Genomic DNA, 22,251 nt, shown 5'->3' on the forward strand with positions numbered 1-22,251 from the left:
GCACTGGACCTAGGGTGTGTTCAGGTTATTCCGGTATCTATTAGGTATTGTGTTTATTTATGTCATTAGACTCGATTTTTTAAATGTTTTATATGGCACTGTAATCACTGTATTTTGTAAAGTGGTCTGGTTGGTGATAATGCGTATTTTATTATAATGACACTGTTAACTAGTGTAATTTCTATGTATTAAAAGTAAAAATTCAGATCAACATTAATTTGCATGTCACTGTGAGTGTGACGAGGTAGTCGAATCGTATATGTAATGTTATAAGAACCACAAACTGCATGTAGTGCATGTAGGTACCCTGTTTAATTAAAATAAATTAATTTTGAAAACCCCAACTTAATTATAACTTGTTAGTTATAAAAACCTCCTGTTGGAAAAAAACGTTTTTTTAATGGTACTACACTGTTCATAATAAATATAATTTGGTTTACTCAAACTTGTGTTTAAAAATATTAGGAAACGTGGACGTATCACGCTAGACAGATACATTTGATTCTTCAATCGTGTATAAATTACATGTTTTCAGTGTATCAGTATCACTTAGTTTAAATTCTGGAATTCCCGAATGATCGCGTTTACGGAACGACCCGAATACCCTCGCTGGCTAGCCAGTGGGTACAGGGGGGAAACGAGAACACTGCAGCTAACATAGTGGCTTTGTACTTGAAGTTAACGTGCTAGTCCGAGCACAAACAAAAGCTGCTCTCCATCATCGCATCTCATGTACAAAGTTTATGGTTGGATAGTACTATTAGTTACAGAGACGGAATGTAAGAGTATATAGACAACGCTCTTAGTACATTTTTGATTTTGAAAAACGGTCAACCTGACTGTCACCTACCTATGTGACACGTAGGTATCACTGACAGTTATCCTTTCTCCATTAATATACCCCGCTGCCAGCTAGGAATTCACAATTTCCTGAAATTAAAAAAAAGGTGTGATTGGTCACTTAAAGTACATAATTATGTCAAACATCTTGCGCGACATTACAATATTTGACGTTGTCAAGCTGCGTGAGTACAGTAGAATCGCTCGCGGCACAGTACAGGTGGGGTAGTTGTAACTATAATCAGACTTCTACAGTTATTCTAGTTCATTGTATACCGTAAAGGTTACAATGGGGACTTCACCAGCGTTACTGCTGCTGGTAGAGTTGCAGGAGAGCATGGGACATGTCACTGCCAAACTATTTGATAAAGAGGGTGACGAATTTAACGTTTCAATGGCGACAGCTATATGCGGCAACGGCAGCGACTCAATTTATCAAGGATAATGTCAGTGGAATTGCTAATTTTAGGCGCATTACTCGTATGGACGTCTCTGTCCACGTGATAAAAAAAAACACTTTTTAACACCGTACGATTGAAAGACACAGATATTGCCATTATCACGACGTAGGCAACTGCGACCGTCATATCCGTACCTAATTTACCGCACTGACAATTGACACATGGCACTGTCAATTTTCTGTAAATTTCCGAGCCGATATGGGGCTTCTTGTCGACCGCCATCTTGGTCACATCGGGTCGTGATTAATTTCTTTGTTTTTGCCCATTAATGTTGTTTAAAGTGTAATACTGATAGCTTATTATACAGTAAACTAATATGGAAGTGTGCGGATAATGAAGAATTAATCTTGATACGAGTTTAATCGCCATTCTGGCGTCAACGCCAGGTAGCCCCACGTGGCCCTTGTAAAGTCCAGCTATCGCCTTACAAGAGCTCATAATACAACCGAACAACGTCGTGCTCTACGAGCATTTGGTATTTCTACCTCTAACCGTGGCTGGCTAGAGCCCTAGAGGCCATAATTTTATAGTTTTATATACCGTACACTGGCTGAAGTTTATTTATTACAAATAATATTAATTCGATCCCACGAGGGATCCACTTCGACGTTGGCGAAATCATCGACAGTATCGATGGAGCCATATTACCCAAAGATTGATTGATTGAGCCGATATGGACAACACGAGTACGTGGCGTCAACACATATTTACTGGTCGGACCAGCAATGAACAGTGACATGTCAGGTGACAGTGCCACAGTTGTGAAACGAGGACCTTGGCAGTTAAGTGTCAAAAGTGATGTTTTTGTTTGGTGAAACGTCACTTTTGACATTTGTTTTACAAACAAACAATAATTTATTTGCAATAAAAGGGTGACATTATCCGATCCATATCGTTTCAATATCCAATATTGACGTATGTTATTGTTCGAATACGGCTGTTTGGCAACTTTGGCAATCCTTCCTGCCCCAAAATATGATGTGATGAATAACGTACAAACTAGAGGTATCGACTGATCTCGCTATCAATAAATTATAAACATAGTTAACGTCCCCGATGAGGTTTATGAGCGGGGCGTATTAACGGCGCGATTAACCTTATTTACGCCCCAGGGCGCCGCGCCGGGCGTCGGGCCGCCGCATCATCGTATTAGTAACACACACATACAGGTGTGGTGATACGTTATATCGGTGAATCAACTTTTTCTTGTCACTCGTTGCCATGTTACGGGCCGGTTGTGGTTGGTGTAACTGGCCGTAAATAAAATGAATGAGCGAGGTAGGTAAATTGGCGTTATAGTTATGAAGGTTAACACCATTGATTAATGTATTACACGCTCATAAATACATAATTACGTACAACTGGTGTTTATATATCTGATACAAATATTATCTTGTTACGTCTGTCTCAATTTACATGTGATTAAGATCAAAGGTAGCAATATAGTCGGCATGAAATGGATAGTGACAGCTAAAGTGGCTAAATAAATGGCATCACATAATGTATGCCTAAGTATGATAATAAAGGTATGTGGCGATATATTTTGCGCTTATGGATTTCATTATCTATGTCATTATGTTGATGTTGTGGATAAAAAAAGCCTTTTGCTCTTGATATTTTATTACGCCTATGCAACTTCTAGACATCGATATGGCATCATATTTTGGGTTGATTTCACAGATCTCTAATGCTATTATTGATGCTTGCAATGCTATATAAACCGTAAAATTAGCCTAATGTTTGTAGCAACAGTATAAATCTGGCAATTTTAAATGTACAATTAATCAGCCAAGTAACGTGATTACTCGATTACTGTTAATTCATAGTACTTAATCAAAAAGCCCTTTTATAATCAGGGCTTGAGTGCTCCCGTGGGATAGCTCCAAGAGCACGGCTTTCCTTAGATCTGCATTCAACAACCATTATGAAAGTTGGACAAAACTTACATTCCCTCATCCTCTGTTAGACAGATAGATAAAAAGTTGAGGCGCTGATATGTCCGGAGTTCAATCCGAAGGTTGTGGGTTCAAACCCCGGCTCGTACAATATCAATATCGTATCAATGAGTTTCATTTGATATTACCAGTCGCTTTTCGGTGAAGGAAAACATCGTTAGGAAACCTGCATGACTACTCGCAATAAGGCCTAGTTTCCCTTCTGCCTTAGGAGGTCAGACGGCAATCGCTTTCGTAAAAACTAGTGCCTACGTCAACTATTGAGATTAGTAGCCAAGTGGACCCCTGCCGGCCTAGCTAAGGTGACAATCGCTAACGCTACGTACCGATCGAAACGCAACTGTCACTGTCACACTAATATGGAAGAGTGATAGAGACACACAAAGCGATTCTATGGCGAAGCGATAACGATTGTCGCCTTGGCTAGGCCGCCATGAGCCGTGGCAAAAAGCCGGCACGAAGCGAGGACGATGACGATGGTTGATCTATAAATTGAATACATTTTTCCGGCGCCAAATCCCCGCTACAGTGTTCACCAGTCTGACGTTGACATCACATGCGATTTCCCCGACGACATGTTTTAGAGAAGACGGTAGCACACGGTAATAAGGCCCTGGCTGATTTATGGCCTGCGTCGCGCAGGCTCGATTTACCGGGCTATCGCAGCGCGGCTCATTTCCACCACATACTACACAGACACCTCATGAAACCTGTGTTTTTATATTCCAAATACTGACATAACAGGTTCATTGGTCCTACTTTTACGGCTGATCTGTCATTATAGCACAAATTGGTACGAAAACAGGATGATTGGACAGTGAATTGCCCCTATTGAATGGTCATCTGGTCTATAAAAACGGAGTTTATGATGCATTCAGCAAGAGCAGGTTATTGCGAGTTGTTGAATAGATTACAAATTACGCAGATTGCGCAGTGGAAGTGCTGGGCCCATAACCTGTAGGAATTAAAACAAGGCTTCGATATTACTTTTAAGTATATTAAAATGAATAAAGTTACAAAGATTAAACTTGTGAGTTTGACGTATATATATATAACGACAGGGGGAATGCCAACAAGTATTTTACGAGTATCAGGTGCAGGCGAGTGTTTGCCTGCATTTAATCATCAGGCGTCCATATTCCCAACAATTCTTGATATAACTTTGACTCGACATTTATCTGATGTGTTAGAGCAGGAACACATTGAGCCCGATTCTGATTTAACAACTTGTTATAGATCTTATTTTGATACGACCTTGAAGGTCACGCTGATTGGTGTATGAAAAATAAAGTAAAAGTCGTGCGTGAGATCGCGCCAATCACAAAGACGATCGTCAATGTCGTATCAAAACCAATTCAAAACCAAAGCAAGGGAATAGTTAAATCTGAATGGGGCCGAGTATGAAGGCGCTGGCTGAGTTATCACCGACATCGTTCAGGCTCCATTTGCCAGCCTATCGCCGCGCGACTCATTTACACGCTCGGCACAATATTGCATGTATTGAATCTACAGACATGGTAATCTGTTAACTCTGTTTTATATTCCAAATACTAAAATAAATCTAAAATTTAAAAATCCTTAACAAAATTATAACAGCATCACGCATTTTCATCGTTCTTAATATTATCATTGTTATTGTTTGTTTACATATTATATCTACAAATACATATGTTGTCTCGTAAATACCCATAGACCCATATACTTGCAAGCATTGCTTAGTACAGAACTCAATTATAGAAATATTAATTTGTTTAAACTGTCGTTTAATTAAGTATATGAGAACCGTGTGAACCCTGTTATCTCACGGCCTACATTACGTGCCTAAGCGATCACGTGTCAGCGCCGAGATGGGATCAAAGCGGAATTGGTTTTAATTCGAGAACGTTTGCTCTACGAGTGCCGACTGTATTAAAAATATAATAATTTAGGGCTAGCTTATGTTCTCAGCGTATTTGGGATACAGGATATAAGCCAATACGAACATACACTGATAATTTATAATTCGAGAATGGCTGAAACGTTTGACGTCAGCTGCAGCTGCATGACCGAACGGCTTGTCGTAGTCGCAGGCTACGGCGCAGCGTAGCTACACGCTACGGCGCGGCGTAGCACCGCACTGTGTCGTAGCATAACAATACTGTCCGATAAGTATTCTGTGGCAAAGTAATCAATAGTTCTACGTGGACATTACGGGTCAAAAGCCTATTTAATATTGTATCGTATCGTATTTGTTTACCCTCTTATATAGGTAAGTCTTAAAGCTTATAAAAAGATCTGTTATTTAGTAAAAATTAGATACATTTTTCTTAATAAAATTTGATTCGTGGGCGGCTAGAGGAAATAATTCTAAACATTATCAGGCTTAATGCCTTATTAAACACAAATTAAATAACTACATTCATGCGTGAAATGTCCATAAAAAAACGTTTTACCTTAAGTGGCTTGAAAGTGGGAAAAGTTTTAACAGGAAAGGAAACTCAATAAAATTACCTTAACGCGCTCATTTTAATGAGTCAGAAGCTATAACGCTCGTTATCAGACCATAACAGATAAAATGCGGCGAAAGGTGCCGGAAGTGTGTGTTTAAGTTTTAATGAAGCCTGAAAAAAATCTACTTGCGAGCGAGAGCTCGGTATAAATTGTTTTTTATCGTTACGCAGCCGTCCCATATCTAAAGCCAGAGATATATGTGACGTTATCTATGAAAAGGGACCTTATTGTCGATGGCGCTTACGCCATTATTAACGATGCCCCGATATAAATACAATGCCGCGCGGCGCTGTGCGGCGTAAGCGCCATCGACAATAAGGTCCCTTTTCATGGATAATGCCCCATATTATCTAGAGGATAAATGTATAAATGTCCCGCAACAAGTCAAGTGAAATCGAGAGATTTCGAATCGTGAGCCTTCACGAAACTTCGCCTGGCATGGATACTGGCGATATCGCACGACTTGATACACACTGGTGATATACCGTAAAATGGGGTGAGTAGGGTAAAAACTGAAATTCAAACCTCGATAACATTTTATTTTTACATATGAAAACTGAATGGTGTATATAATAAGTGTTCCGGACGTTTGTATTTTAGTTTTTATTTTATTTTGGGTAGTTCCATTTCATAACTTTGACGATAAAGAGGAAAACCCACCTCACCCCGTAGTGCCTCGTATTTGGGGTGAGAGGGGTTTTCATACAAAGGTGATTTTGGAAGATAGTTGGATCGATTTTTTTTATTATGCTTATTACTATAGCTCCATTTTAAATTGGAATACATTATTTCTGTAGCAGTAGCCTTAAAATCCCTTCTCACCCCCCTCTCAAACCTTCTCTCCCTATTCATAACCCACCTCTCCCCGCGAAACCTACTCACCCCGTTTTAGGCCGCCTTTACACCTGTAAGTTTTACTTACGTAAGTAGGGACAAAGCTATTTGTTAGAATGAGATAACGATATTCATCTCTCATTCTGTGGTATAGCTTTGTCCCTACTTACGTAAGTAAAACTTACAGGTATAAAGGCGGCCTTACGGTATGTCGCGCGCTGTTGCCAGATATTTGTCGAGCGATGTCCGGCAGCGTTGCTCCGCTTCACCCCACGTCGCTCTAGTCTCAACTCTTGCAAGACGTCAACTGCGACATTACTGAACTCGCCGTATCTGCCAACTTCCTTGAAAAAATAAAGCACTTTCGCCGCCGCATTACTGCCGCGATTATGACGTTCAATTCGTATTTTTTTGTATCAAGGAAATTGATACAGCGCCCGTCAGAGGCCTAGCAGTAATGTCACAACGATGCAACTGCAGTTGTCATCTGAACGTCACCCGAGGTGTAGCGCATGGCACAGTTGGCGCTAAAACCTTGTACCTGCGGTCTCAGCATGGTTCCATTTTTATCGACTATCACTATGCCCGTTACTTTCGCACTTACATACTTGTTAGAACGTGACAGGCATGGTGACAAATGATAAAAATGCGACCGTGCTACTAGGGCTGGTCTATTATTAACACTAACTTACTTAGGTGTGAACACCTAGATGACAACTAAATTTTATGATCGCTTTACAATATTAGTTGCCAATTTATTATTTTAGATGCCAATGTATCACTTTAAGTTCCTTATAATTTTTTTAGGTGGCTTGATTTTGCTGCCAGTTTTTTTAATAATATTATGATGCTTATATTTCAGGCTAAAATATTTTTTTTGGCGCTAAAATATTAATGCACAGCCAAATTATATTATTATAGGCCCAATGAAAGTTCCTGTTTAATATTTTAGTTGCCCGGTTAATAATAAGCCATTTATTTCTATGAAGTGTAACAGATTCTAACATAGCTATAAGTAATACATACTAACCATAAAATATGAGTCTCTTGTTACTTGAAATAAATGATATTTATTTATTTAACAACCGTTCTCCTAAAAACATGTTATATGAAACAGATCAGATAAGTTTTATAGGTAAAATATACATAAATTCGTCATGTTTACTGCCCGGTATATTTAGAACTATCTTTACTGCGCTAGTTTCTATTTCCCGGCATAAATAAGGTCACCGTTAAATTGGAACGTTAAACACCGGTTTAAAGTGCGCTCTCGAGAAATTTGCGATAAAAGTTTATTTTGGTGTAATCTTACGAACGCCTTTGATCGTAATTCAGGAGCCTATTTAAGCTTTAAAATCCCACCTCAATCCGTTATTGAACACTTGATGATGATGAAATGATATTTCGTCTATAATAAGTTTCTAAAAACGCATTGGTAAGAGCTGGGGTTCGAACCCACAGACTCTGTTTAGACGACAACGGTTTCACTCACTTGAATTTTTAGTCGCGATCAGTGCACGAGTTGCAGTCGCTGCGAGCACTCGAGCCTGAGGAAGGACCCCCGAAGGGCCCGAAACATGTCGCCAATAGCGACTAAAAATTCAAGTGAGTGAAATCGTTGTCGTCTAAACAGTTTTAAATATGTCTCACGAAAGTTTAATATTTATCGACCACAGACTCTAGTTTATTTTATTTTATTTAGGTACCCATATGATTTATTGTAATATACTGTGTCAATTTTATGTGACAACAGTTGGATCACATACACACGCACACAAAGTTGCATCTTCTGTTCCTAAAATTAAAGGACACTCCAATAAGTCCAATATTTCAAGTTTCTAGTAGTCTTGTCTTTCTGCAATAACCTTCCTTAGGTAGTTTTGGCCTGAATTAAAACTGTGAGAACTACTTTTACCAATGCTCTTAACTTTTGGGAACAGAAAAACAAATATAAAATCTAGGTAAATTAGTATTATTCTGCGCCATAACCTAACCTGTATAATAAACTCTGTTTAAATATAAAGGAACGCTTCAGTAAGTCCGGGCAATTTGTCGCTGTCGCAAGTTTACTTAATTGTCGCGGTGTTAACGTAATCCCACCGCTAAGGACTATTCTACTTGTTTATTACATTGCGCCATGTGCCCAGCTTAGGAAAACCGACCTACCAACTATATCCATGAAACCCATTTAAACTAGTCTTCAAACATCTGAACTTCATTACCCGAACCAACCCGAACTTATTTTATAATTTGAATAGTTAGCCGTGTTGCGTCATCATTTCAGTATCTAGGTTAAATGACATCCATTGAATGTTTCCATATTTTAAACGACGAATGTAGCGTCGGTATGATAAAGTACCTACTCACTTTTTTAAAAACAATCATAAGACAACGTTTTCATAAAGTCCCGCCTAATTTCTTGCGCCCATCTTCTCGGATCCTTGCTCAAAACATTCATAATGGGCATTGGAAAATTTAAATTCCAATAAAACCTTTATTCTTCAATTTTATATACCTAACCTAACCTAACCTAAATACCTAGACCCACAACACACACAAACACAGTACAAAAGTGGAATATAGTCCCATCCTCCATTGTTAATGCCTCATCATTTTGTACACAGTGCATCCTCGTTAACAATTCATGCGGCGGTGCGACGACCGTTGCTTACTAATTATAAAGCGGTTTCATACATTTTAGAGTACGTTCGCGTTCATCTGTTTATAACAATATGACGAGCCTGATTTAAACTTACAATCAATCTATCTTTGGGTAATCTATGGCTCCATCGGTACTGTCGATTATTCGTCAAAATTCGGCCACATGGGGCCAAAACAATATTTAAGGTTATAAATAACTTTCACCCAATGTACGGTATAAAAATATGATAAATTATGGTCTCCAGCAGCATGGGTTCTACTATGGGCTGTAACTATGGGTTCTACAGCAGATAGAACATATAATGTGTAGTATAAAGGTTAACTCATCCCTATGATCTCATCTCTTCCAATTAACCTACAAGAGTAAATAAAAATCGATGGATTGATAGAAGATAGTATGTATACTACGGAACGGCTACACAATGATACCTAAAGCGAGCGTTAATACGGTTGCAGCGGAGTGGTGCAACCACAGAACATATTAAAGAGGTTAGAATGGCTATCGCGCGCAGTTAGTATCGGAACCGGTATCGCCGCTCGTTCCTCTCCTCATTTACTAACACTCGCGCAACGGTAGTAAAAACTTGTGTGCGTGGTGAATGGATACGCCTCCTTTAGACAGATTTGATGTCTGGCTTCTTAATCTGAAGGTTATTGTGGCGCAAAAAGGCATGTTTACTTCGTTTTTCGGTCAGCGTGGGCGAGTAGCATGCGAGCGTTTGCTCAAAACCGGCGGCGACACGTACCCTGCTCGCATCGCCATTCTAACTTGTTCTGTGGGTGCAACCAAACTTAACTGCTGGGATTTAGTTAATTGAGGACGCACTGTATTGTTGTAGTTGTATGGAATCGCATTTCTTTTGTAACTTTTTATTAATAGCTTTTTTTTCTTTGTTTCAGGTATGTATGGACCGGTCTTGTAGCTGTATTCCAACTACCTACCATTAAACTACAGGCGGAGCAGGTGCTATAATATAACTACCTAAACTGCAAAGTAGAATGTTTATGTCTCACTAACCTGCCCGCTCTTAAAATTTAATTACCCTTTTATGACAGTTCTAAGTTACGCTTTACCCGGTGGCCGATTCAGATCTGACCATTTGTAAGGTTTTCATCTTGTTTTGACACGGATTTTTTTATTATCTTATTATATATCTCTGCTATTACCTCTGTACTTCTATGGACTACTCGCATTAGCATACCACGGGGTTTTGGGTGCGGGAGATAATTTCGTATATTTATAACTTAATTGTTTATTGTATAATATGTAGTTACCAAACTATGAATTAAATTAGCGTAGAAATGTTGAAATAGTTTGTGTTTTTACAGTCTTTACCTATTTTTAGCTAGTGTAAATATTCCTGCACCCAAACTCCCAAGGTTTATTAATTAATAGTTATACTCACGTACCTCATTCATGACCAATCGACTCTGATTGCGTACACGCACTCGAAATACTTTAAATCTTTCTGCCACTTATTGATGCACGTGACTCACGTGAGATGCCTAATAATACCGTCAATAACAAACTGTTACGTCACAATCGGCCCCCTGTTTTACTGCGTACGGCATAACATGCTGCGTTCAAATTTCTGGCGACAACAGAGGACCGTAAAAAGTTTTTGCACATAAACATGGATTATTGACGACTGCGGGCTACTTAAAGGGCGTATAAATATTCTTATCATAATCGTTTTATTTTGCTAAAGCCCTCTGTATTTAGAGTTGCATGCAATTCAATAATCTAATCCGAAACATGGATGTATTTAAAAAAGGTTAATATTAATAGAATTTCAATATCCGTGCGCCAATCTCGCAGGTTGGCATTTCATTTTAAACATTGTCGTTATAACTAGATTGATAATATATTTATTTTTCGGGGCTGAATATACGTTTGCCGATGTTTTAACATTCTTAAATGCCTTACCACTGAAGAGAAGATTTTCGGAAATGTAAGGAGACGTACGTGAATCAACCAATAGCATTGATGGTGATGATATGACGTTATATGACGCCACACATTGTGTGGCAACGCTCTACGAGGCCGAAATTAGCCGAAATTGTTTCCTAAGACCGATGTGCAATATTTATCACCGGTTCCTGTAACAATATTGTCCTCACTACTACCAGTATCAATTAACGTGATTTACTTACGTTGTTGCCACAAATAAATCATTTAGCGTAATTGTAGTGCGAGGTCAAAGAGGGCGGCCATTACGCTAATCAAGGGTTGTATAGTCGGCAACATTACTATGTATTTCGGTCCTTTGGTCCTTACGGGGACAGTCTGCAGAAGAAGTACAAATATCTATTGTTGATAATTATTAAGAAACGTTTGTGTTTTAAAACTAAATGAGAATAGTTTGAAGATGATACGTTTGTTTCAGTTAAATGATTTTGTAAAATATGTTTTGTAGAAGTAATAGTGATTTTGAAGTTTTCTATATTTAGTATCTAGAAGTAACAGGATAACCCAATATTATTACCAAAAAAACCCAAAACTCAATCGCAATTTTACAGTAAACTCTCCAAATGTATTTTCATAAAAATAAGCGGTTAATGGGCATTTTAACTTTAACCTACCTAATTTAATTTAAAGCGCATTTAAGTTGTATTTAAGTCACGGTTTACTGTCATTTTCCTTACAAAATGTACGGGGTTTGACATCAACCGTCAGTTTTGTGACGTTGACCGATTGCTAACCGGCCGTTAATGGTACACAGCAGGGATGTTGCGGATGCCGATTTTTTGACATCCGCGGATGCGGATGCGGATGCGGATTTTTAAAGGCTCACATCCGCGGATGCGGATGCGGATGCGGATGTCAAGATTAGGTACTTAGAAAACGTCAAATATTACATTTTTAGTTTTTTTTTATTAAAAAAAAAAGAAACTCTTAGTATTTGAACAAGAATATAGGTGCGTTATATTTAATAAACAGTAACTTGGCCGACTTTTCTGGATCTAGACCAGTGTTTTGGGGGGTCGCGGCACTTGTCCAAGGGGGTCGCGAAGTTCAGCTTTAAGAGAAACTTATGGAAAGCAATTTCATTGTTTAAACTTAAAAATAATCCAATCCTTTAAAATTTAATGTTTAAAGGTCGTTAATGTACATATTAATAAAACAAATCATTACCTATCTGGTAAACTGTATTTTAAAAGTGAAGGTTTAACTGTATTCAGTGTGAAGAATGAGCTTGTTTCATTCTGACTCTTAATTTGTCAAACCGCGGTTCCTGCCGCGACACGCAGACGATTAAATCATTTTCCAAATTCAATCTATTTATTCCTTTTTTTGATTTTGATATCGACCATTGATGAAAACGTAAGCTCGCATAAATATGAAGTAGCAAATGGGATCAAAACTTTAAGGGCTTTTTTGCCAAACACTGACCAGTGGTTCCTTTGTTATAGGTACTAGATAGAAAAACGTAGAAACGGGGTTTGGGGGTCGCGAAAAATTTTAGTGGTCATAAAGGGCCGTGACACCATAAAGTTTGAAAAACACTGATCTAGACGATTTCGTTATAGGTAATTACGAAATTACCTAGCACTTACGCCGCCGCTAAGACGTTCCTGTACCGACTTGTTCGACATCCGCATCCGCATAAGCTCCGCATCGATTTTATGCGGATGCGGATGCGGATGCGGATGCGGATGTTGAAAATAATGCGGAAGTTCCGCGGTTGCGGATGCGGATGCGGATGTTCGCAACATCCCTGGTACACAGTTTTAATTTAATTAAAACGCCCGAGCGATCATTGCGCGAGCGTATTATCGCGCAATGATCCAACTATAAGAACCTATTTTAAAGTTTAACTTTGTTTGGAAAACTCAATAACTCTTTTTTTCACGGCGCTGTTTATGAGTCGCTGACTGTACGTGCGACCCGGACGCGCGGTCAGATCGCAGATAGGCGGCTATTCAAATAGTTTTGCTGACGATAGCCGCTATGGCGCTATCATATACCGGATAACATATATACGTTGTGACCTCCACAAGGTTTTGTGTAACTTTTAATGTCAAAATGTCAAGGGTCAGACTAGCGTATTTTTCTGCGCGTATACGGTCGTATTATTATAACTATTATAAGAGTTAGAAGCTTTTAAAAATATGTATGGTATTTGTTTTTTTGCTCTTAAGTCTTATAATAATAAAAAAAAACGAAAAAAAAAATCAAACGTAGAGAGGCATAGTTTTGGTTAATAGACAATAAATTGTGTAAAAATATTTTTCATAATGTTAATATCCAGGGAGAGAAATCGGGGACTACGTTTGTCTACAGGCGGCCGTCCACTGTCCTCTAAACATTTTAATGAAATGTTCCACTTCCATACTTCGATGATTTCCCAGCAAACTAGAACGCTCATAAAGGAACACAAACAAAGCAAACACGAAGTGGAGGGAGTTGCGTCCGCAACAACAGCGAGCGCTTCCTTGGATGAAAGACTGCGCCCGTCGGTAGTAATCGGCGGGTGAATGCCGGCTTCTAACTGACGATAAGTAGCCCTGACTTAAATTAAACGAAAAATGGAAAAATTCACCGCTTCGGACAGGACTCGAACTTGCTACCTTATGGAACACTGGTCCGATCGCTCTTAACCAACTGAGCTAACGAAGCTTACAAGAAGCGTGTAAATTTTTGCATTCCTTCCTTTTTACAATACTATTGAAGAACATTTTATAAATATTTAATTTGTAAATAAATGTAAATAGTTGCGTATAATTTGGCACAGTTGTTATCTTCGCGGCCGCGCGCGTCGCCCCGAGCGTCAACTTGTTATTCCCATTTAGGGGAACAGAGTCGAACTTTCTGCCTCGCACGCTAGACGTGGAAGAAGTCCCTCATGGCTCAAAAACCTCAGGTGCTGGTTCAAGATGAGCACCAGATCGCTGTTTCGAGCTGCAGCGTCAAAAGTGAAAATAGCCCTAATGATAGCAAGCCAGTCAAAATACACATCCATAAGAAATAACGATGTCAATGTTTAATTTTTAATCAGTAGTTTTTTATCAGATAATCATCAAACACCGTTCATACTAATTGCCCAGTTCTTAAAATGCTAAAAAAATTTCGCTCTAGTAGAAAAGTCTGCACTCTGTCGGCAAGTACTGGGAATAGCCCCTGCGTTTAGGGGAATTGCTGCACATTTTGTTTATGATTGAGGACCCCGAGCGTAGCTGAGGGCGCTAATAAGTTTGTGGCATTTGTATTCATGGTTACGTTCATGTGATTACGTTCATAATTTTCCGCTGTGGTTGCTACCTAAGTGCGTAAGATTTTTTTGCATTTTTCTTTTATGCTGAAGATATACATGTAGGAATGGAACGTAAGGGGATAGCGTGAAACGGAACGTAAGGGAGAGAGAAGGATGACAAGAGGTGCGAAAGGGACGGGGAGAACGATTTGAATGGTGAGCGAGCGCACGTGGATTACGGTGTTAAATATTCATAAAATTAGTTTATCATAGTTAAATAAAACAAGTAAAGTGATATTTTGGTTTTTAATTACGAGGCCTAACATAATCCCACATAATTTTGGGGGCTCGTCCGGGATTGCCTCTAAAAACCAAATAGTTGTTCGACGGTGGCACGTGGTCGCGCGCAACGTACCGACGAAAGACGGCGGCGGTACCAGAACACGGCAAAAGAAGATTGTTCTCCATTCCAACACGAAGACACGACGAAAAATAAGAAGGTTGATGTACGACGATCAAGACGAAGAAAGAATTTTGAGTATTCTAAGCTCAGAAATTGAAGACGAGAAAATGGCGGCCGACGCGTGTGCTAGCCTTTTAAACCTCACTGTCATGACGGACAGTATTACGAAGTTTAGCGGCGACGATAAAGCGCACACGGCGTCGAAATGGGCGCAAGATATAGAAGATAACTCGGAAATCTTCAGCTGGACGGAGGCGCAGAAGCTCGTGGTGGCGCGTAGATCCTTGGTGGGCACGGCGGCGTTATGGTTGCAGTCCGAGAAAACCTTTAAGAAGTACGACGAGCTTAAGGCGGCATTGCTTAAAGAGTTCCCGGATGCAATCAACACTAAGGAAATGCACGAGCTTATGGGCAACAGAAAGAAGAGAAGAGAAGAGTCTTACTATCAATACATGCTCATTATGAAGGAGCTCGGTAAGCGAGCTAAGTTTCCGGATTACGTCGCGATACAATACATCGTTGACGGCATTACGGACTACGAACCTAATAAATCCATATTATACGGGGCTACTACTTATCCCGTACTCAAGGAGAAGTTGCTTTTATATGAAAAAATGAAGACTAAAACGAAGAAAGAAGACAAAGAAGCTAAACCTAATAAGATAGAAAAAGACACGAAGTATAATAGTTCATCGTCATCATCAAGTCGAAAAAGGTGCTACAAATGTGGTGAAGAAGATCATCTGGCGGTAACATGTTCTAGAGGGGTGAAATGCTATTTTTGCAACGATTTTGGTCATATAAGCAGAGAATGTCCATCGAAATCCAAGGAACGCGGTGGCGGCGGCGGCGCCGGCGCGGCTGGCGGTGCGGATTCGTCGGTAAAGCAGTCTCGCATAAGCGGCGCGGGTGAGAAAGCGAGACAGCAAGCATCTCCGTCGGTAAAGCAGTCTGCAGCGGTGGATATTCGTCGGCAGTCGGCCATGTTTGGAATACTGGCCAATGAGGAGGCAGACGTCAACATGGCGGATGACAGCGTTGACAGTTACCGGCATGATGTAAACATTGCGACTAAAGTTGACGAATCGAAGACGAAAACTAATAAGAAAAAGCCGATGAAGTTAATTAATTTGTGCGGAGTGGAAATACAGGCGTTAGTAGACTCTGGCAGTGGATTCAATTTGATAAATAAGGACTCGTTCGACGAACTTAAGGTGAAAATGTGTGATGATGACTCTGTGTTTACCGGACTCGGTATGAAGGATATATTTCCTTACGGCAAGTTCTACGCTAATATGATCATCGACGAGACGTGCTATGATGACACAATATTTCATGTTGTACCTAATGATTGTATGCCGTATAAATGTATTGTAGGTCGGGAATTTCTTGACACTGTGACCATGGTTATGTGCAAAGGTTCCGTAAAGTTCTTGCCACTTGAGGATGAGGGATGGCTGGCGCGTCTGGATTGTGTGTGTGAGGTATTCACTGTTTCAGATCACGTACGCGATGGTACGGTAAGGGAAGAGGTCGAGCGTCTGGTCGCCGAATACAACCCCGTGCAGACCAGAGAGGCGCCGATCGAACTGAAGATCATTCTCAAAGATGATGTCCCAGTGGCGCAGCGTCCCAGAAGGCTTTCCATCGTGGAGCAGAACATTGTGGAGGAACAGGTTAATGAGTGGATGCAAAAAGGAATTATACAGGTGAGTTATTCCGAATATAGTAGCCCGCTAGTCCTTGTCAAGAAAAAAGATGGTTCAACCAGAGTTTGTGTTGATTATAGATTGTTGAATAGTAAGATGGTTAAAGATGAATTTCCCCTGCCACTGATAGAGGATTTAATTGACAAGTTGAGAGATGCTAAGTTGTTCAGTGTGTTAGACCTTAAAAATGGATTTTTCCATTTAAGGATTAGTAAGGAGTCTGTGCCCTATACTTCATTTGTGGCCCATCACGGCCAATGGGAGTTCCTGAGAGCCCCTTTCGGGTTATCAGTCAGTCCGAAGTATTTCATGAGGTTCATTACCACTATATTTAAAGAGTTGATGCAAGAAGGTGTTATGATGGTATTCATAGATGACATTATAATTCCAGCCCAGACGGAGCAAGAGGCGCTACTAAGGCTGCAACGGGTGTTGGAGGTTGCTGCGGAGTATGGACTTGAAATTAACTGGAAGAAGGCCAAGCTGATATGCCGAGAGATTGAGTACCTAGGCCATCTGGTTAAAGAAGGTCAAGTACAGCCAAGTCCAGAGAAGGTAGAAGCAGTAGCGCGATACCCTGAGCCTGTGAATGTCAAGCAGATCCAAAGCTTCATTGGATTAACCTCATATTTCAGAAAGTATATAAGGGACTTTGCACAGATAGCAAGACCCTTAACGGATTTGATGAAAAAAGATGCAAAGTTTACCTTTGGTCCTGAGCAGCAAGAAGCATTCAATATTTTGAAACAGAAGTTAACGAGTGAGCCAGTGCTCAAGATTTTCAACCCGAAGCTTCATACCGAACTTCACACTGATGCGTCAAGCCAGGCTCTGGCAGGTATACTTCTGCAGACCAGTGAAGATGGAGAACTGCACCCTGTATACTATAGAAGTAGACGTACAAGTGAAGCTGAGAGCCGATATTCGAGCTATGAGCTCGAAGCTCTAGCTATAGTGGAGAGTGTGAGGAAGTTCCACCACTATCTGTTCGGTATACATTTTAAGATTGTGACAGATTGTCAAGCTTTTGAGCTTACTTTGAAAAAGAAGGAGTTGACACCGAAAGTGGCAAGATGGGTGTTACTACTGGACCAGTATGACTATGAGATAGAGCATCGAGCTGGTGCCAAGATGCCGCACGCAGATGCACTTAGCAGGAATCCATATGTGGCAACAGTGGTAAGCCTACATGAGAGGATCGGTCAAGCTCAAGAAAGAGATGAAGAGCTCAATGCCATTAAACAGCTGATTTTGAAAGATGGGCATTACAATGACTTTTATGTGGAAAATGACATACTATACAAAGGAGACCAACGGCAACTGGTGGTGCCTAAGGTAATGGAGAAAGAAGTTATCAAGAAGGTGCATAGTAATGGTCATTTTGCTATGAGAAAGATGAAGGAAGCTATAAGCAAAGATTACTACATAAGAAACATGGATAGAAAAATAGAAGAGGTAGTGACAGGCTGCATACCATGCTTATTAGCAACAAGAAAGGAAGGAAAGCAGGAAGGATTTCTAAATCCTATTGCTAAAGAAGGTACTCCACTGCATACATTGCACCTGGACCACATAGGCCCGTTGACAGAAACGAAGAAGCTCTACAATCATATACTTACAGTAGTGGATGCATTCACGAAGTTCGTGTGGCTCTACCCGACGAAGTCAACATCCAGCGCAGAAGTAATTAGTAAGTTGCAGCTACAGCAGCAGACGTTTGGTAACCCCACACGTATCATCACAGATAGAGGTACAGCATTCACTAGCGGAGCCTTTCAGAAGTACTGCGAAGATGAAGGAATCCAGCATGTGACGATTACCACTGGAATAGCAAGGGCGAATGGTCAGGCGGAACGCATTCACCGTATTATGATCCCCATGCTAACGAAGCTATGCATAGAAGACCAGTCTACTTGGTACAAGCATGTCGGGCGAGTACAGAGAGCTATAAACAGTACTTACCAAAGAAGTATAGATACCTCGCCTTTCCAGCTGTTGACCGGCACTAAGATGAAGTGCAAGGAGGATGTAGAGATATTGAACCTTTTACAACAGGAAACCATATCCCAGTTTGATGAAGAAAGAGAAAGTCTAAGACAGAAAGCTAAAGAACAGATACAGAAAATTCAAGAAGAAAATAAGAAAAGTTTCAATAAGAAGAGGAAAGAGAGCTCCAAGTACGAGGTAGGCGATCTCGTCGCAATTAAGAGGACGCAGTTTGGGCCAGGGCTTAAGCTCAAGCCAAAGTTCCTCGGACCCTATAAGGTAACCAAGGTGAAGCGCAACGACCGATATGACGTGGAGAAGTTGTACAGCGGCACCGAGGGTCCCAACAAGACAGCCACGTCTGCGGACTTCATGAAAAGATGGCCTGAGGAGGACTGCGAGTGATAAGGTAGTAGTCTAGCCCTTTTTCTCTTATTTCTCGATTGGCAAATGTTATAATTAGTATAAAAGACGGACCTTCTGCATATAAACTTGATCTCGTGTAGAAAATTCCTGGTTCCTAAAATTTTAAGCTAAGATGCATATTTTGTTATGTTATGGTTGGTTACATTTTAAAGGCAGCTAAAATGTTATAAAGTTGTAAAATGTTCCTATGTTACTTATGCTGCCAGCTGTTTTCAATATGTTTAAAACGTATCATGAGAGTTAAAAATATTAGCAGTGTTTTCTAGATTTCAGTAAATTGTTAATGTGCCATATTAAGATGCTCAATTTTCTTAGATGTGTAGTATGCAGCAGATGTGCTTAAATTAATAGTAACTTTTTATTTCAGAGCATGGCACTATACTGATGTAAGATAGAGTTAAGATACTTACCGTGTACTTACCTTTACAATGTTGAATGAATGATGTGCAGATGAATGAGCGTGTGAGTATATCTGGGGGCAGATAATGATGTGCAGGACAGCCGAGAATGTAGGAATGGAACGTAAGGGGATAGCGTGAAACGGAACGTAAGGGAGAGAGAAGGATGACAAGAGGTGCGAAAGGGACGGGGAGAACGATTTGAATGGTGAGCGAGCGCACGTGGATTACGGTGTTAAATATTCATAAAATTAGTTTATCATAGTTAAATAAAACAAGTAAAGTGATATTTTGGTTTTTAATTACGAGGCCTAACATAATCCCACATACATGATGTACTTTAAGAGTCTCATGAACCCTTCGCTAAAGCCGCTTCTATTAAATCGGAGTAAAGCACGGACATCTTTCGTTCCATTCGTCTCGATCATTTGATTCGAGAACATCAATCGTGGTAACCGCAAGTAGTTTTACATGCGGCATCTACTTAGCGATCTGTGTTGACTGTGTTCGATATGAATCCGAATAAGTCCTCGAGAGTCGACTCGACGAGTGACACGTGAGAAAGGTCTGTGGCACACAGTACAATGAGTAGTATAACTCTAAATATTAGTAATTAAAGGTACCGTAAAATCACCGAACTAAGTATAGTCCAGTACTACATGTAACTATTTATGAACTATATGGCGTAAAAATTGCAGAGGTTGCGGGTTCAAGTCCTGTTATTTAATATAGGTATAATTTGTAGTATCGCTCACAGACGTATCTGCTTGTTAAAAAATTGGTTTATAAAAGGGCAAATTCAATTTTTACTGGTCACCTGTGAATCCTGTGATAGATTGGCTCCTTTTTGTAAGATATATTTTTATTTGAATCTCGACCCGAAAAGAACGAAGAATGGAGATGCACTACTTTTCGCGTTTAACTTCGTCACTATCGTCCTGTCAATTCCACAACCAGCGCACAAAGCGTTTGACGCAAGACGCAGGTGATTGGTTCGACTTGATCGAGAGACTAATTGAGTTAGGACGATGATTGGCTGACAATACGGCACGAACATAACAATTACCGCCAATCAAATCAGATATGCGTCTATTATCGTATGCGTCTATGCGTATATTAGGTGGTTGATATAGGTACAATTTCGCGGTGATTTTTAATTTTCTAGTAGAAGGTAGCTGACGTTTGTGGCATTTTGGCAAAGGCTAACCCCTCCATAAAACATCCCATTCCCACTTCAAGGCGGCCTTTACACTTGTAAGTTTTACTTACGTAAGTAGGGATACAGCTATACCACAGAATTATCTCATTCTACCAAATAGCTTTGTCCCTACTTACGTAAGTAAAACTTACAGATGTAAAGGCGGCCTTAAGTAGATTCGTACATGGCGCATCAAGAATAAGCGAGCATCTCGCTCGTCTCTTCCCCGAGCGTGCTGAATGTGGAATAAGTGGAATAACCTCTTGAGATATTTCCTTTGCGCTACGACATGGCTCTTCAAGGAGTGTTGATTAAGGGTTTTCAGGGGTCGGCAAAGCATAAGTCCCTCCTACGATGGTGTTTATGTCCATGCGCGACGATGACCGCTTTCCATCAGGCAGCTCGTCTGCTCGTTTACTGAGTATTGTCTTGTCCTTAAGACAAGCGGTTATCAATGAGAACGAGGAAGGCGACAAAAGATTTGACAGACATTTCTAAATAACGACTTGAAATTTTGAATTTCGTGAAAGCCAGAAATTTCTTAATTTCCTTGTATTTTGGTGACTTATTTGTTGGCAGGCAATTTAAAATACATCATTTATAAACCTTTGGGATCAAATTTGCAAATCGGCCTCGGGCCGGCTAATTATGCAAATAATAGCAATTTATTTGGCATCTCCGCCGACACCACTGTCAATACAATCCTAATTTACGAGTCATTCCGATATCGCCGCCTAAACAAATAGGCCTTGCGTCAGCGAATATTTCCATTTATCCTACCCTAAAGTGTAGTCCGGTTTAAAAAAATATGATATTGATTTTATATTAGTGTCAGGGCATCTCGCTCGCAGCAAGCAGCTAAGCCGGGGCGGATGGCTAGTTAAATTATATTTAACACTACAAGTTCAACCTTATGGATACGAGCCAAGGTTCCAAGGCATGATCTTTGATTCAGAAGCTGCATGCTTTAATGGCCCAAGCGTTTAAATATCAACTCAATATTCAATTGGGAAAATCAGAAAGTGACTCCTATTTTTGGGTTGGCGGCGTTTCCCGGGACGCTGAACTTGACATTTTAGAGAACCTATGTTACTTTCAAAGTGTGTGTTATTACGTACGTTCTCAAATTCGCTGTTTGTACCTAAGTGAGTTAACTTTTGCAGGCATAGAAATATGAAAAATTCATGCTAAATATATACCTAGACGATTTGATATGATTAAAATTCATTCAGAGCACTTGGACGTACGAATAGTATCGCTTCTTTGCTTGTATATTCCTTAACGAAAATATATTTCAATTAGCATTTCTGGCAGCGGCCCACAATATAAACTGGTGTTTAAAAGCACAGAGGCAGTCCGCCATATTAGAACGCTCCCAGCGTTTCCGGTTATCGCGCGTCTGCCAACTCTAGATAGCCTGTAGTGCCTGATGTGTTGCCGTTGGTTCAAGAGCTAAGGTCGTTCTTGGTGAACCAGCCCACAGACCTTAGATTCAAAGTGAACGTACCGTTCCGTGCAGCCTATTACATTGAGGCTGCCTTTACACTGAGGTAGAGATGAAGTGGCCATTTTATTTAAAATTGTACTTACACTTTAAAAAAATGTTATTTATGTTCAGAAACATGAGCTCTTTTG

General features: G+C 40.1%; 2 protein-coding genes across 2 annotated transcripts in view; both read left to right on the plus strand.

Moving 5' to 3' along the window:
* Nucleotides 1-22,251, plus strand: part of LOC134653375 (dopamine D2-like receptor) — a 266,783-nt gene that overhangs the window by 91,931 nt on the left and 152,601 nt on the right. The window lies entirely within an intron of this gene.
* Nucleotides 14,941-17,773, plus strand: LOC134653310 (uncharacterized). Its single transcript, XM_063508635.1, has 2 exons — nucleotides 14,941-16,608; nucleotides 17,000-17,773. The coding sequence occupies exons 1-2, from the start codon at nucleotides 14,941-14,943 to the stop codon at nucleotides 17,024-17,026; spliced, it is 1,695 nt and encodes a 564-aa protein (XP_063364705.1). The 3' UTR covers nucleotides 17,027-17,773.

The sequence above is a fragment of the Cydia amplana genome, chromosome 13 (genome assembly GCF_948474715.1).
Source record: "Cydia amplana chromosome 13, ilCydAmpl1.1, whole genome shotgun sequence".
Taxonomy (NCBI): Eukaryota; Metazoa; Arthropoda; class Insecta; order Lepidoptera; family Tortricidae; genus Cydia; species Cydia amplana.

Coding starts and splice junctions, on each gene's coding strand:
- LOC134653310 (XM_063508635.1), top strand. CDS start 14,941: ATGTACGACGATCAAGACGAAGAAAGAATTTTGAGTATTCTAAGCTCA. Junction 16,609..16,999: donor TGCAAAAAGGAATTATACAG/GTGAGTTATTCC, acceptor TTATAATTCCAG/CCCAGACGGAGCAAGAGGCG.